Below are 17707 nucleotides of genomic sequence, written 5' to 3'. Positions count from 1 at the left end.
ATCATTCTATACCTCTGTTTCTGTACAAGACAAACAGCCACAAACTAATATTCAAGAAGGCTGGATTAATTTTACTTGTTTTGTACATGCCTTTCCTTCTCTGTCTTAAGTTGGTAACAATCAAAGTCCTTCTCTCGTTTAGAAAACAAATCCTGAATGACTTACATCAAATTCAACTTTCCTTAGCCTTCCATGAAGCAATGGATGGAAATTGGTATATTCCAACCCACTGCCATCTGCCCACTTGTTTTCACGTGTATAAACCCGAAAGCGCAAACCAATCCAAATATTTTGCGGCATACCAGGAAGCAAGGATGTGATAAAATCTGTTGGGCAGAAGATAAATATTTGCACATTAGGATTAGGTAGACAGAGTAAATATCAAAAACTTAAAATAATGCATCTTCTACTTATGTGGAATTTATAGCATTTCCTTAGGCTATAAATAATCTTGTATAGATTATATACTAAGAATTGCAGTTTTTTCCCCAAATAATGGCAGGTTCGCAGCTATCAATGGAAACAATTTTGGTTTTGCTTTGATGGATTTCCTCCTCCTCTTCATCCCTTAATTTTTTTTTAACACAATACTTGACCCAGATTTATATGAGAGTGAAGTTTTTACTGATGGTTAAAATGATACATCCAAGGACAGCCTGTTTTTGTTAACTTGCAAGAATAGGCAGGGCAAACTGGATCACTCTCCATTTCTCCTTCCTCAGACAACATTCACCTCTCTCTTCTTCAACATATATGCCACCCATGCCCATACCTTGCTTCTTGCCATTAAGAGCTGCATATCACACCACTGTGCCAATGACCCATCATTCCCAAGAATGATGGTGTTATTATTACAACTTAGAAATAGGCAAGGGGCTTCATAATCTTTTTCTCATTTGCCTCCAGAGCACTCTTGCGCATCCAGAACAATCTTGCTTTGCCCATTTTATGAAAAATGGAATTTGTAAAAATTACAGTGTAATTTGTGCAAGGCCACACAGTGAGTACGTTGCAGAATAGATACATAGTTAAATCCACACTGTCAAGAATGAAAACCTGCTCTCTCACACAAACACACACACATCTTTATACAATTTAGGGATGGATTAATTTTTCCAATCTTAAATTTGCCACATTTCTGCATTAGCTTGAAATTTTTTTAAAAACAAACAAGCATCCTCACAAAAACTCACCAGCATTTCAGTGGGCATTTCTCCCAGTAAACACATTTTGAGAGCAAATTCCCCCATTATAATGCATTTTGTATATTATTTTCCCTACTATATGAATTGTTATGTGTAATTTCACCTAATATATACAATTGTTTGGTTGGAGAACTACATTGCAAAATTCAGATAAATGCAAAGTTCTAAGGATAGCGGTGTATTGCTTTGGGAAGTATAAATCAGGTACGTTCTCATGAAAATCTAAACTGAACGAATTTCTCTTCCATCCCTAATACAGTCCAGAGAAAACATCAAGTAGAATGCTAGCTGGTTCAAAAAGAGAAAAGTATTAATCCCTGTTTCCACAACAGTCTTTAGCAAACCATGTGCCATGCACGCAGTAACATACAAAATATCAATGCACCGATTGTGGTTCTCCTCTATAAAACTCTTTGCAAGAAGCACTGAATTTATCACCTTACCTTGTTCAGCTTGGCTTTTAATTGATGGAAGAAAACCTCCAAACGTTGTACAATATTCATTTGCTTCCTGAAACTTGGAATCCTTAGGGGGCACCATTTGATAACACTGGAAAAAAATTATTATAAACACTCTGTCTGAGGTACCTCGATTTCACATTAGCTTTGATGCTTAGTTTGATTCACAAAAGCAAGGGGAAAAAATATCTTACAAAAATATTTTTGTTACTGGTCAAAGTCACTACAGTCTTACAGATACTGATCACGTTTTAGAGACTCTTACAAACCACCTTTTAACAGATATCAGAGTTTGAAATACAAAGAATGCCCCAATTATTTTTTTTACCTTATCCAGAAAAGCAAGCCAATGTTTAGGACACCTTCTCAGAGTTGGTTTATAACCTGGGTTGTGCTTCTCCAATAGCGAAGTATTGTATTTCTCACAAATGAAGGGGAGCTTCGTACTGCAGCTTATTGTGCTGTCTGCAGGAATTATAAATTTACAAATGTATGTCTTTATATTTATCCTTATTTACATTCCTATTATTTATACTTATTATTTTCTTAATATTTATATGCTGCCCAATAGCAAAGTTCTCTGGACAGCTTACAACACCACTACACAACTATAAAACAAAACATAAAATATGAAGCAGAGAATAAAATCAGCATAATATTATATCAAATCCGACAGACCATGCTCAAAATAGCTCACAGGTGGTATCTCACTCTGGCACAGCCATTCATTCATTGGTGATCACTTGTGGCTGAGTAAGATTGTCTTCCAGGATAAGGTCTTTAACAGTGGAGGCCAATTCTAGATCCACACAGCTTCCCACAGTGAGGAGACAGGTTTCCAGATGGAAGACAGTCACGATGAGGATTTGCTTGATGTGCCTTCTGTTTAGCTCATTTGTCCCTTCCGCCCTGTACTCGTGCTTCTTCAAAGTCCATAGCACCTTTGATAATGGCCACCTCCAATTGGGACGCTCATGGGCCAAGGCTTCCCAGTTCTTGATGCTCATATTACATTTTTTTTAGATTAGCTTTAAAAACATCTTTAAACCTCTTTTGCTGTCCACCGATATTCCATTTTCCATTCTTAAGTTGGGAGTAAAGTAGCTGCTTTGGAAGACGGTGATCAGGCACTCAAACAACATGGCCGCTCCAGCGAAGTTGATGTTGGAGGATCATTGTTTCAACACTGGTGGTCTTTGCTTCTTCCAATACGCTAACATTAGTCCCCCTATCTTCCCAAGTAATTTGCAGAATTTTCCAAAGGCAGCGTTGGTGGAATCTTTCAAGAAGTTGGGAGTGGCATTTATAGATAGTCCATGTTTCACAGGTGTACAGTAAGGTCGGTAGTACAATGGCTTTGTAAATAAGCATTTTGGTCTCCCTGCGAATATCCCGATCCTCGAACACTCTATGCTTCATTCGGGAGAATGCGGCACTCAGACGATGCTGAATTTCAATGTAGATGTCAACTTTTACAGAGAGATGGCTGCCAATATAAGAAAAATGATCAACATTCTCCAGCGTTGCACCATTAAGATGGATTGATGGTGCTGTAGAGGGATTGGTTTGCACTTGCTGATGAAGCACTTTGGTTTTTTTGATGTTAAGCGAGAGGCCAAGCTTTTCATATGCTTCTGCAAAGACATTTAGGATAGTTTGAAGATCTTCCTCTGAATGTGTGGAGACTACATTATCATTGGCATACTGAAGTTCTACGACGGAGGTTGTAATTACCTTAGTTTTTGCTTTTAGCCTACTGAGATTAAAAAGCTTTCCATCTGTTTGATATGTGATTTCCACGCCAGTGGGAAGTTTCCCCTCAACAAGGTGTAGAATCATGACGATGAAAATAGCTAATAAGGTCGGAGCAATGACACATCCCTGTTTGATGCCTGATCCCACTTTGAATGGAGCCATTGTTATCCAAAATTGTCACCGTCATGTTGTCATGGAGGAGTCACAAAATATTCACAAATTTATCAGGGCATCCAATTTTCAGAAGGATGGTCCAAGAGCAGTTCGATTTACAGTATCAAAGGCCTTAGTCAGATCAATAAACACCATATACAGAGGTTGGTTTTGCTCCCTGCATTTTTCTTGAGCTTCACGTCCACTGTCCCCCTGGAAGGGCGGAAACCATTTTGGGATTCAGGGAGGATGTCTTCTGAGATAGGTAGGAGGCGATTTGTGAGGATCCTTGCAAGGATTTTACCTGAGGTAACTAGAAAAGAGATGCCTCGGTAGTTCCCACAATCTGTTGTATCACCATTCTTGAAAAAAGTGATAATGATGGCATCCCTAAAGTCTTCCGGGATCTCCTCCCTCATCCAGATTTTTTTGATGAGCTTATGAAGTTGTGTAAGTTCAGGCCCACCTTCTTTAAAGACTTCAGCAGGAACCCCATCAAGACCACTAGCTTTGTTATTCTTCATTTGATTATTTATTTATTTATTAATTATACTTGTATACCGCCCCATAGTCGAAGCTCTCTGGGTGGTTTACAGTAACTAAAAACAAATACAAAAATTAATGGCTTTATTGACTTCATCCAAATTAGGGGATTCTGCAAGCTCATCTCTGATTTGCTATTGTGGGATTTGTGAGAAGACCTCACCAGTCACATAAGAGTTACGATTAAGGAGGTCGTGGTAATGCTCTTTCCAACGCAGTGCAATAGATTCTTTGTCCTTTAGAAGTTTGGTTCCATCCACTGAGTGTAACGGATTTGTACCATAATTTGTTGGTCCATAGATGGCCTTTGTGGCATTAAAAAAGGCCCGTGCATCATGAGCATCTGCAAAATGCTGGATTTCTTGAGCTTTCTTTATCCACCAGGCGTTCTTAAGTTCTCCAGTTCTTCTTTGGACCTCAGCCTTTGCACTGGCATAGATTTTTTTTCTTAGCAGCACAGTTAATGTCTTTTTGCCATGTCTGGAAGGTTTTCCTTTTCTTGTCAATGATATGTTCAATCTCACTATCATTCTCATCAAACCAGTCCTGATGTTTCTTAATTTGGTATCCAATAGTTTGTTCACATGTTGCAATAATAGATGTCTTCAGTTTACTCCAGTGTTTCTCGATGTTTTCAGGGAGTTCCGTAGGTAGATGTTTCTTGAGAGTCGTTTGAAAGCAAGCTCGCTTAATAGGATCTTGAAGGGTGTGGATGTTCATTTTACGCCTTGGTTTTCTTCCTTGGAGCCTACATTGAGGAACAATATTAATGGCCATAGTGGATCGAATTAATCGGTGATCTGTCCAGCAGTCATCGGCACTCATCATGGCCCTAGTGAGGAGTACATCAAGACAATCTCTGGCACAGACAATTACGTAATCCAGGAGATGCCAGTGCTTCAACCGAGGGTGCTTCCATAATGTTTTAAATTTATCTTTCTGGTGAGAGTGTGTTTGCAATAACAAGATTATGCTCTGCACATTTAGTCAGAAGGAGAATTCCATTCAGGTTGCTATTGCCAACTCCTCCTTTCCTAATGGTTTCTGGCCATAAATCAAAATCAAGCCCAACTCTTGCATTGAAATTGCCCAGGAGGATTATTTTATCCTCCTTAGGTATCTCTGATAAGATGGTGTCCAGCTGGGTATAAATTTTTTCTTTGATGTCTTCATCAGCATCTAATGTTGGTGCATAGGCACTTAGAATAGTTGCCTGCTGGGTTTTGGTGAGTTTTAATCAGAGAGTTGAGAGTCGTTCATTAATGACAATAGGAACTTCTGACAAGAACTTCACAAGATCATTTTTAATAACAAAGCCTACTCCATGTATTCATCGTTCTTGTTCAGGCAGTCCTTTCCAGAAGAAGGTGTAACCTCCTTTTTCTTCCTTCAATTGTTCCTGTCCTGCTCTTCAAGTTTCTTGGAGTGCTTCTATGTCAATATTAAAATGTCTCAACTCCCTCGCGATGATGGCAGTCCTGTGTTCAGGACGTTCACTATCTGTATTGGACAGCAATGTCCATATATTCCACGTACCAAAGTTCATTTGTCTTTTGCAACTGCTAAGTGGTAATCCCACTGGACACGGTGATCCAGTCAGGGGAGAGAGGAGGCAAACTATGTTTAGGGCACCTTTTCTAGCCCCCTCCCCATACAGGGTGAGCAGAGTGGATCCTGAATAGGATTGCTCAGTCGTGGATATAGCTGCCGAACTACTCAACTGCCTGGTCCTTGAGCCAGGACGACTGAGTCTGTATCCACCACCCATGTGCCGGTCCATGACTAGGGGCTTCTGGATTTCACAGTCCTGCCCCCATCACCATTCACCGATCGCCATGGGGCTTTTGTTTTGTTTTGGTTGGAAGACGCCTGTGCGTGAATTTGTTTTATGTGGGGAGATCGGTGCACGACAATCAACACACAATCTTGACAAAAAAAGGCTTTGATCCACTGGCATGGATACCACAATGATTTGAAGTCTTTTATCTGCTGTAGTCTTCATCCGCCTTCACAGCCATTGTAACATACACTAATAGAGCTATTAGCTATGGGCGGTCTAGAAATGAAAATAAATAAATAAATAAATAAAAATTGTTATCCTCTGCCTGCTCTGCCATTGGGGACATCCTTGGATTGTTCTTTGTCTGGTTCCTCTCCCTTGACCTTACTGCCATGGGTGACCCTGCTGGGAGTACATGACTCCCGACGGCATCGCTCATAGGGAACTCTAGTACATATATCCAGAATAAACCATATGCTTTCATCAAGGTGCTGGAGGAGATGTGACACGTCCCACCACATGTGGTGGTCTTGTGAGTATGGCCACAATTTCTGGAATCAGATTTTTGAAGAAATACAACAAATAACTGAACAAATTCCAGACAGAACACCACAATTAGCTATTCTCATTTTGTTTTCAGAAGCTAACAGAGACTTAAAAAACAAAGAATTAACAGGATATTTTCTCATGGCAGCTTGGCTCACGCTAACCAAACATTGGAGAGATTTAAAAGATGCCGCCATACATTATTAGTATCAAAAAGTTTGGTTCCTGCCTTCATGGAGAAATTCACAGCTAAACTTAAGAGTTACACAGGGAATTACCAAGACAGACAAGTTCATAAAAATTTAGTATCCTTTGTAAATTATATAAACCAGAAAGAGCATGGCCAGGATCCTCCATCACAATATGCAAACATTTGGAGCACTTAAATACAGGTTATTTTAAATATAGGTTATTTGTACTATTGAATGAAAACAATGTGAGAACGTATTTTCCTATCCTTTGCTTTCATGCCTCACTGACACATATTTTGTTATATATTTTTGATCAATGAGTCCTGCTATATGTTCTTTTATTTATGCCATTGCCCAGAGGAAGGGTTCAGTTGGGGAGACTGACATGGTTGCTGTTCAGGTTATGTTTTTTCCTTTGTGATCCTGTCTGTGGTTATTAGTGGGGCAGTAGACTTTTCTTAAGGCACAGGGAAAGCATGTTGTATGTGGTCTATATTATCTCTTTTTTTATATACTTATACCATTATTTCATTTTTGTGCTTGAATATAATATTTTTAAAAAATCAGTATAACAAAACATGACAGCCAGTGTGGTGTAGTGGTTAAGGTGTTGGACTGCGACCTGGGAGACCAGGGTTCGAATTCCCACACAGCCATAAAGCTCACTGGGTGACCTTGGGCCAGTCATGGTCTCTCAGCCTCAGAGGAAGGCAATGGTAAACCCCCTCTGAATACCGCTTACCATGAAAACCCTATTCATAGGGACGCCATAAGTCCGGATCGACTTGAAGGCAGTACATCATCATCATAACAAAACACTCCAGGAATCTGTATAGAAACTCCACAAATTCAGAGAGTGAGGAAATGGGACATCAAAGTTTGGGGGTTGGCTGTAATTAGTAAACTTACAGGAACAATGTTTTTATAAAAAAGGGATGTGGAGTGTCATAATTTTGAAAGTGTTTAAAATTGTACTGGCGTAAGAGACAGAATGATTTGTATCTTTTCAAAATGGAATCTCCTGTATAGGTGCAAGTGTTTCTTGCTTTTTTGCTTGTGTTTTTTTAATGTAACATTTTAAAATATTTTCAGCAACACCAAGAAATAATCAGATAATAGATTTAAAATGTAAGGGTTGGACCCAGATTAACTTAGTTGAACTTAAGCCCCACTGACTGGAAACTAAGTCATGTCTAACTTGTTTTATTTTTATTTTTAACTTTTAAAGTCCCTAAGAATTTAAAAGGCTGGGGAAAATAAAGAGATGTTCACCTGGCAAACTAAACACCAGGCTACTATTTATATTATTTTAGGTCTTGCCCAAGCTTAAGGATCCTCCCCTATTGGCTAAGCACTGACTTTGCATGTAGAAGGTCCCAGATTTTCCCCACATTATCTCCAGTTAAGAGGACTTTGGGTTGCAGGGATGGGAATGACAACTTTCTTTTCAAAAATTTGGAAAGCTGCTAAAAGAGAAAGACCTTCCCTTTTTCCACCTCATGCCACTGAAGACTCACCTCAGCAGGAAAAGGATTGAGAGAAGGAAGCCCAAAGCAGGCCAGCCACCTTAATTGGGCCAGCTCTTCATCCTAATTGGCAGCGGTGCAGATGGATTACCAGGCAGGCTGGCTGCCACTTTTGGTCATCTTTTCCTCCTCCCAGACTGACTCTTCATCCTATCAACTGTGGCAGAAGCAGTGAGTTCCCAAACTGATCATTAGGAGGAAAGTAGCCAGAAGCAGTGCTTGCTAGCCTGGGGCTCTAGATCCCTGGAGCATGAGTTCCAGACTGGCAGGTGAAGGAACCCATGCAGCTGAGAGGCTGCTACAGCCTGTTGGCTCATCTGGGCCACGCATCCACCATCTCTCATCATACTGTAGTTTGCAGTGCCACCTGTCTGTGGCCAAGTGAACTGCAGCATAACAGCATTGCACTGAATCATATATGAATGTATCTGCAATGCCTTCCTGAGAATCAGCTGTATTGAACACAGTGGGACTAACTGTCAGGTAAACATACTTAGGATTGCATTGTAAAACTGGTAATTCTAGAGTGGCTTTAGATACACTAAACAAACTCTGCCAGCTGCCTGTGCAGTGGTTTTATCAGCTGCTTAGTGGTACCTGTTGTAATGTGAGAAAGTGATCTTACAGAGGAAAGTTGCACAAACTATATTTACTCTTACAGAGGAAAGTTGCACAAACTATATTTACATATTCACTAATAGGCAAAAAACCTTGTGGTTTAAGAATGTACCTATAGCCCACAGATACCTCTATCAAACTTTAAAAAGCAGGGAAATTGGGCAACTATAGTGAATGCACCAGGGGAGCAGGAGACCTGACTTCTCTGAGATATTGTACTGCCCTACAAAGTTGTCAAAATGCAAACACCATTTGGGTTGGTCTTTCACAGTCCAATCCACATGCTGTGTAGCTTGGCAGAATTTGGTAACGTGCCTCTGAGCATATGGTGAATGGTGGCAATACCTGCCATCTCCAAAGATGGAGAATTACATTTTTGTATGTTTGTTGGTGTTCTTACTTTGCTTCTTTCCTGTGTTACTAATGTTTCTACAGAGAATCTAATCTAGAAAATTTTATTTCCCTCATTATTCGTCCTAGAAATCTGTGTCAAATTTATTTTTATTACTTTCAAAGCCTTTTTATTGGTCAACGTCATATGATGGTGAAGACAGCCTTTTGTGTTTCAAATTGGAGGTTATCTTCTATTTCTATTTTGGGTGCATTAACAGTGGAATCTGAAACTGCAGTTTGATGTAAAATCAGATTGATTCTAATATGTTGCTACTTCAGGAATGACTCTAGCTGTTGGAAAAAAGAGGATGCATGTTTTGAGCTTGCTATGTTTAAACCACTTCATTGAAGGCAAGGTAGGCATGGTCAATTAAAAACATAGAGCACACCTAGAATTTTGCTAGAATGTATTTCACCTCCCACTGTTTTATCTTGTGCAAATTGAGACACTCCTCAGGTCCACTGGAGACTATTCTGCAGAAATCAGTGCCATTATACCACAATTACGTTTGGAGTTTTTTTAGTGTAAATTTTGCAAAGTGTTGCTGTACTTCACATATTCATAAAACAAAAGCAAAAGAAAATGATTTCCTATAGAAAACATCACTAAAATTGCAAAGTAAATCAGACATATTTAAAGTGACCATCTGAACTATATCAACTGTCTTAATAATGTTGCTTTCTCCCGGCTAAAACAAGATCAGCACAGGACATATCTTCTTTCTATTATTTGGGCTGATTACAGGTGTTGCCACCACTCACCATATGCTCAGAGGCACAGGTGACCAAATTCTTCCAAGCTACACAGCAAGTGGATTGGACTGTGAAAGACCAACCCAAATGGTGTTTGCATTTTGACAACTTTGTAGGGCAGTACAATATCTCAGAAAGGAGGTCAGGTCTCCTGCTACCCTGGTGCATTCACTATAGCTGCCCAATTTCCCCGCTTTTTAAAGTTGGATAGAAAAATCTGTGGGCTATAGGTACATTCTTAAACCGCAAAGTTTTTTGCCTATTAGTGATTCCCCTACTTTTTAATCCGGGAGGTAAGAAATGGGATCCTGTGCAAGCTTGCTGAGAATGGATTGATCATTTGCATGCTTATTGAGTTCAGTGGGATTTTCTCCCCTGCAATCATGCTTAGGATAGGTGAAACTGACCATAGGGGATGGGGAGAGGAGGAGCAGGGAGAGGAGGAGGGAGGAGGAGGAAAGGCAGAAGGGAGGACTGGGATGGGAGGACAGGTTTGATCATTTGCATGTTTATTGAGTTCAGTGCAATTTACTCCCATGCAATCATGCTTAGGATAGGTAAAACCGAACGAGGGGAGGGAGGCATGGCTGGAGTGGGCAGGGGGGGAGGAGGAAAAAGGGGAGGAAGGGAGAGGAGAGGGGAAAGAAGGGAAAAGCAGGTCTGATCATTTGCATGCATATTGAGTTCAATGGGATTTACTCCTTTGCAATCATGGTTAGGACAGGAAAAACTGATCATGGGAGAGGAGGAGGGGGAAGGAACGGATTGGAGGGAGCAAAGGAAGGAGGAGGGGAGGGCAGGTTTGATCATTTGCATGCTTACAGAGTTCAATGGTATTTACTTCTGTGCAATCATGCTTAAGATAGGTAAAACTGACCATGGGGAGGAGGAAGGGGAGGGGGAGGGGCAATGGAAGGGGGAGGGAAGGGGCAAGAGGGAAGGAATAGGAGGGAGAAGGGTGGGTGGGTTTGATCTAGGGTTGCCAGGCTTAGGGCCTGAGAATGATTCTTTATCTTTAAGAGAAGAGAAAATTCAGCCAAGGTTTTCTTGCAACACTGTAATGGGAAAAACCACAAGGTGAAATTCTCCCTTCCTCCTGCACAACTTTTAAAGATACAGAAGACCTCTTGGAGGCTGCACCTGGCAACCCTAGTTTGATCATTTGTATATTTTTGGTTCAATGAGATTAATTTCTGTGCAATAATGTTTGAAAATGGAAATGGACTGCCTTCAAGTCAACCGAACTTATGGCAACCCTTTGAATAGGGTTTTCATGGTAAATGGTATTCAGAGGTGGTTTTACCCATTGCCTTCTGAGGCTGAGAGGCAGTGACTGGCTCAAGGCCACCCACTCAGCTTCATGGCTGTGCGGGGATTTGAACCCTGGTCTCCCAGGTCCTAGTCCAACACTGACCTGGGGGAGGGGCAAGGAGGGGGAGGAGGATGGGAAGAGATTGGGTGGGTGGGCACTGGGCAGAGGGAAAAACCCTTTCCTTTCCAAAAGGAAGACATTGTGAACAGTATCATTGCTTTTCAGCGTTTCCCTCACCTCTTTAGTCTACAGCAGGCACATGTAGCCTCCCACCCAAATTTAAACCAAAGCTGTCCCTGGCCACATCCACACCAGGCCTTTATTTCACTTTGGACAGTCATGGCTTCTCTCAAAGAATCCTGGGAAGTGTAGTTAGTGAAGGGTGCTGAGAGTTGCTAGGAGACGCCCTGTTCCGCTCACAGACCTTCAATCAGAGTGGCTGACTGTTAAACCAGTCTGGCCACTGGATCTCTGTCAGTGGAATAGGAGTCTCCTCTCAGCACCCTTCACAAATCACACTTCCCAGGATTCTCTGAGGGAAGCCATGACTGTGTCACGTGAAATCAAAGTCTGGTGTGGGTGTGGCCCCCTGATTAGCCAAGCCCAGCAGCTGTGAAGCTTTTAGAATACTGACAATTGGTTCTTACTGAGCATGACCCACGTTATCATAGGGTTCCAGCCAAAATTTCTTAAATTAATTAAAAATCAGCCAGGCATTTTTTTAAAGTTTTAAACTGCAGAAGATGAAGGTCAGAGTATGGGGTAAGGTTAGTATTAGGATTATAGGTACTCTGTGAACATGGCAGATTTTTAATGAATTTCAACAGATTATGAGAACTCTCAAGAGAAAAAAGTCCAAAAGGGCTCTGGGGTTTTTCCCTCTCTTTTTAGACTTTGAACTCTCTATTCACCCTGATTGTTTTGTGTATCGCCATGAAAATTGAGAGGGTTGTTAAGCAAGCGTTTCTGAGTTCAGGACTATAAGTTTTGTAAGGATTTGTTCTGAAATGAGCTTATGGGAAGCATCAGAATGGCATGGGGGGTATTTTCAATTTAACACTGTGGAATGTGAAAAATCCACGCTGGCTATAATAGAGTTTGCACAAACTTTGAGTGCAAGACCTCGTGTGGCCAGCTGCAAAAGAGGAAAGAATTTCTTCACCTTTAAGAATTGTGTAGATGAGATAATTTCATGCAAGCTACACCTGCTGAAATTCCCTCTTCTATACAGTTATTAAAGTACAGCAGCCCTGTGTCTTTTTATTATTAGCATCATTAATTTATTGTCTACACAATTGTCTCAAGTGATGCACAATAAAAACAGCAAAATAGTTAAAAACATCACATATATTTTAAAAAGAACAAAACAATACAAAATAGACACTCATGGGAGAGCCCCATTCATCCAGCTCGAAAAGCCTGTTGGAAAAAAAATGTCTTCATTTGTTTCTGGAAAGTGGAGATGGTGGGTGCCTGTCATATCTCAACTGGAATGCTATTCAACGTAAAAGGGCAGCCACACTGAAAGCCCTGCTCTGAGTTACTGTGAAATGGGCTTCTGGTATCTTTGGAATTTGCAGGAGAAGCTCTTCTGTAGACCACAATGACCTACTGGGTATATAAGGGATAAGGTGGTATCTCAGGGTCTTTTGGAGCTGGCCAAGGAATTTACAAGCAGACACTGCCTGCTTATTTTGTTGCCTTTAAAATCCCAAACAGCTCTCTATCGCCATAAAATTAAAAATGAAGCAGGAAAAGTAGCGTGACTTCTAAAAAATAGTTTAAAGGAAAACTGTTATCAGAAGGAAAAGCTCTTGACTGGAAGCAGGAAAAAAACCCTTTCTTTTAGCATTGTTAAAATAAAACAAATTAAGTAACTTACCTATGTACCAGCTTCGAGAAGAAATATGCCAACAATTCCTAAAGTGTCGTTGATGATGGTGTGAAAATAATGAAAACCTAGACAAAATGAAGAACTCAAATATTTCAGAGTTGCCCTCTTTAAAAAATTGGTGCATGTAAATATTTATTGTTATTAGCATACAATAAAACTAGGTAGTAGCCAATTTCTATCAGCTTTCTTATTTTGAGAAGTATCCAATGCTAATCCTACTCAAAATAGACCCATTGAAGTTAGACATATCTAAATAAAATTCATTAATTACAGTGGGTTCATTCCAAGTAGGACTTAACTGAATACTGCCCTTTGTATCTGTCCTACCATACATGAGAAGGATGGGGAATCTCCAGTTCGCGGACTAAATGCACCCCCCCAGGCCTTCCAATTTGGCCCCGGAGGCTGTTTTGGAGAAGCCTAATCCTCCCACATATGATGTCAGGTATGGGGTGGGTAAAGGCGGGGCCTCAAATGAACAATTGGGAGCTTCAAGTGGGCTCCCAAATGCTCTTTTGCTAGAACAAGGTGCACTGCCGACTGCCCATCAGCAGATAGGAGGTAGGACCATGCCTTCCTCAAGGAATGGAGACTGCTTCTCCCTCCCAGCACACTTACCCTAGTAGTGCAACAACGGTGGTGGAGGAGAAATAATTGTTTCCTTCCACCCTCCACTATCCCTGTCCCCATGGCGACAGCAACAAGTTGAAGGAAAGACATCTTTCTCCCCTTTGTTCCACCCTAGCCCCTGCAGTGATTAGTGAGAGAAGAAAAGCAAGCAATTTAAAATGCAGGCTTTCTTCTTTCCCTTACAGAAGCAACAAGGGGGGGGAAGTGGGAGGGGAGAGAAAGGAAGAATTCTTCCTATCCTTCTCCGCTCCCTGGGAAGCAACAGAAGAAAGTCTTTTTCTTCCTCAAGCCTCCTTCAGCGGTAGCAAGGGGTTTTGACAACTCACGTGTCAATCATGTAATGACGTAACAACATCATTTTATTGACAGGCAAACAGCCAAACCCACCTCTCAAATTTGGCCTGTAAGACCGATCTAACAAGGATTTGGCCCATGGAGGCGAAAAGATTCCCTAACCTGGTTGAAACAGATTTGTTGGGTCTCTTTTATTTTTTGCAGCTACTGAACACATTAATTCAGTTGCCCAACACTGAGGTTTTTGTTACTTTGCATGTCTTGCAGTCTTTTTATGAATAAAACCCAACATAATGCTACATAATATGAAGCTTGTAACTCTCTAGAATCTTAGCTTTCATGCATTTTTAAAAAATCATCCTGTGCTTCCACCCTCAAAATGCTACATATAATACCAACAGATAGATAATTTTAAAGGGCTTTCTATTTTCTCCTTATTTGCATTTATACATATGATTTTTACTTATCTCTCTGTTTACAGGCCAAATAGAACTTATTGTATTAGTGCTGTGCTTTATGGTATTTTCTATGCTGCATTTTATAATGTTCTCTCATCATATGCACTGGGCATTGCACAATCACTTGCACATCATATGATGGCATGGTCTGCATGCCACAGTAAGCCAAAGTATGACTTACCAGGACCCCTCAAACACGCTAGCTCCCAGAAAGGAGCTCATACTTACTTTGCTCCTCCCTGGGATCGTGGTTAAGCTCTCTCCTTCTTAACTAAGAACTGTAGCCAACATTTGTTCTTGGCTACAGCTTGTGGTTAAGGAGGAGAATGCTTAAGTACAATCTCATATTTGGATTTGGCTTAGCTGCCTTTGGACCTTGGCTTAGCAGCCATGCTGCACTGAGTTAAAAGGAGTGGGAAGGAGCAAAGCGGCTGTGATCTCATTCCTGGGAGCCATCACATTCATGCTAAGTCATGGTTTAGCTTACTGTTACATGCAAACATGGCCATCATCTTCCATTAGCTCTTTTGCAGCATTTCACTGAATAGTGCCAATGCTAGATAGAATGTCTTCTTCTGGCACATCCGTGCATCCAACTCATTGTAGTATTTATTTAAATTCTGAAAATATAAATAAATCCTGAGACTCGTAGCTCAAGTATCTTAACCTATGGCCATAATATGTTCAACATTGCTAGATCATTTTCACTGGGTGAATGGCAAAAGAATTTCAGGAATACAAAGAGTTTGATAGTTCTACATACAGTGAATGGTAGCGGCTCAGAGGAGCTGTGTATTTCAGCCACCAGCTTTGCCTTTCGTCCGATAACTGCAAAAAGAAGAAAATTCTCAGTTTTCAAGAAGTGTAGAATCCTGCATTTTTTTGTTTTTTAAAGTCTACATAAATTATTTTTAGGGATGAGTGAAATGTCTATATGCACCAAATACACTGAGAAATTTTAGTGTGGGAAGTAATGCAAGATAATCCTTTAAGGTTTTTCCGCAGCTCTGATGTTCACTGATTCTAGCCTTTAATACAGCCCAAAAAGAATCTCCAGAGTCATAGTAATAACAACAAGTGTGAGGTGTCATATCTGGAAATCAAAAATTCTTAAACTCATAATACAGTTGCATGAAATATACAAACTTATGAGGGAGTTTAGATAGTGAACAATATTCCCTAGAAAATGCAAATAACTAACATGCTTTGAGAGAGGAACATCAGGTATCAAAGATGCTTGGATGAAACAGGAAACTATATGGTTAATGGAGGACTTCCTAGTATGTTTGCTCCATCATGAAGGGAGGAGTGAAGGGGAACGTGGGGTCAAAAGGCTGTTATGTAATTGTCTGAAATCACCTGAGTGCCTCCTGTATAATTATTTAGTCAAGAACACGTAACACCTGTAATTCAGGCTTCTTAAGTATAAGTGGGTCAGAGTATGCCAGAAAGAATTTTAACGTTCATCTTTTAAAATGAAATACTTCCTTGTTTTTTTTTAAAATTGCTACTTAACACCATTCTATATTTTGTAACAGTTCAGTATTACACTTTATATGTTAAAAGTTTAAACATGTCTTTTGACTAAACATGTTGTTGTTCATAACAATCCTTAATTAAAAATGTATTTTAAAAATAAGAATTTTCTCTTGCTAATTCTTACAGGTCATTACAGGTTTTCTTGAGAAGGTTTTCACATGTACTTCCTATACACACCCATAGTAAGGTAACTGGGGCTCTTTGACTACTGCTTATCTGAATGAGAATTAAGCAAGAACTTGTGAAAAATTGTAAGGGGAGCAGTTACTACACACCTGGTAAGACCTTTGAAAAACATGCTTTGTTGGTGGCATTTGAAGCCTCCCTGAAGTGGCAACTCATCCTCTAAGGCAGTGTTCTTCAACCTTGAGTTGATGGACTACAACTCCCATCATCCCTGACCACTGGCCATGCTGTGTGGGGATGCTGGAAGCTGTAGTTCATCAATAGGAGCTGCCGTGGGCTCCTACTGGAAGAAAGGGCGGGATATAAATCTAACAAACAAACATACATACATCTGGAGACCCAAGGCTGAAGAATAGTGCTCGAAGGTAACTGGGGCTCTTTGACTACTGTTTACCTGAATGAGAATCGAGCAAGTTTCCTGATGCAATCTTTAGAACTTCTTTTGAAACGTTCTCCTGCGCTTCCAAAGGTATTTTCAAGATAAGCCCTGTTTTGTCTGCAGTACAGGAGAAAAATTGCTCCCAAGTCCGCTCCAAACAGACTGGCCTTAGTTAATGGCCCTCCAAGCACAGTTCTAAAGAATCTCATCAATGACAATGATGCATTCACTGATTTACCCGTTCCTCTTACTCTGCCCCCTTCATCATACTAGAGGAAAAGTTGGGGAAGCCGGACAAGAGCACAGCATTTTTTCACTGGATGCAAGAAAAACAGATCTGGTATATATGCTCCCAGGCAAGGTATCACTTCTCACAGATTTTTTTCTGAACAGCTTATAACAACAAGAAAAGAGGTTTTAACTATTTTGACATAAGCATTTTCACAATAAAAGCTATCCAAGATACAAAGTAATAAATTACATTTGCAATTCTGTTTAGAATTCCCGTTACTGCAGTGAAAGAGGTCACAGATGCTAAATCACTTCCATTATTAGAACAGTACAGAGCAGCTTCTTGATAGCTCAAGTGCTTATTTGGCACAAACCAGAATTCAGACCCATCAATATTTAGTGGTAGTCCATGAATTCCATGTGCATCTACAAAGAAAAAGAGAGAGAGTGCTATATACGTAAGTTTATCCTAGATGAAGCATTACATGTACCCATGACCTCACCACAACTCTGGAAATGTTTGTTAAAATAGTGCTCTTACCCCTACTAATTAAGTCCTACTCAGAGTAGTAGACACTTTGAAATTAATAAACCCAAGTTAGTCATGTCTATTAATTTCAATGGGTCTACTCTGAATGGGACTGGCATTGAATGCTGTCTAATGAAGCGAAGTGAATTAACAGTATCTAAAATTACTGGGTATTAATGCACTACACTTTGTAACTTGTTAACAGAACATTATTATATTTTTAGACCACCCTTCATCTGGCAATTATAGAGCAACATACAATAGATAAAATTCTACAAAATTAGAAAGTGATTGTTACATATTATGCATATTAACAGTATTACAGCCATCTCCA

The 17707-nt window shown here is 40.2% G+C and overlaps 1 protein-coding gene across 1 annotated transcript in view; it reads right to left on the bottom strand.

Annotated features, from left to right (window-relative positions):
- LY75 (lymphocyte antigen 75) overlaps positions 1-17707 on the bottom strand; it is a 113634-nt gene that overhangs the window by 50029 nt on the left and 45898 nt on the right. The window contains exons 18-23 of the mRNA XM_061608667.1: positions 17095-17270; positions 15273-15337; positions 13116-13192; positions 1992-2128; positions 1649-1754; positions 166-326 (exon numbers count right to left, since the gene is read on the bottom strand). Coding sequence (XP_061464651.1) covers positions 166-326; positions 1649-1754; positions 1992-2128; positions 13116-13192; positions 15273-15337; positions 17095-17270 — 722 coding nt within the window. The remainder of the gene's footprint in view (positions 1-165; positions 327-1648; positions 1755-1991; positions 2129-13115; positions 13193-15272; positions 15338-17094; positions 17271-17707) is intronic.

The sequence above is a fragment of the Rhineura floridana genome, chromosome 2 (assembly GCF_030035675.1).
Source record: "Rhineura floridana isolate rRhiFlo1 chromosome 2, rRhiFlo1.hap2, whole genome shotgun sequence".
Classification (NCBI taxonomy): domain Eukaryota; kingdom Metazoa; phylum Chordata; class Lepidosauria; order Squamata; family Rhineuridae; genus Rhineura; species Rhineura floridana.
This window is presented reverse-complemented; position numbering and strand designations above follow the sequence as displayed.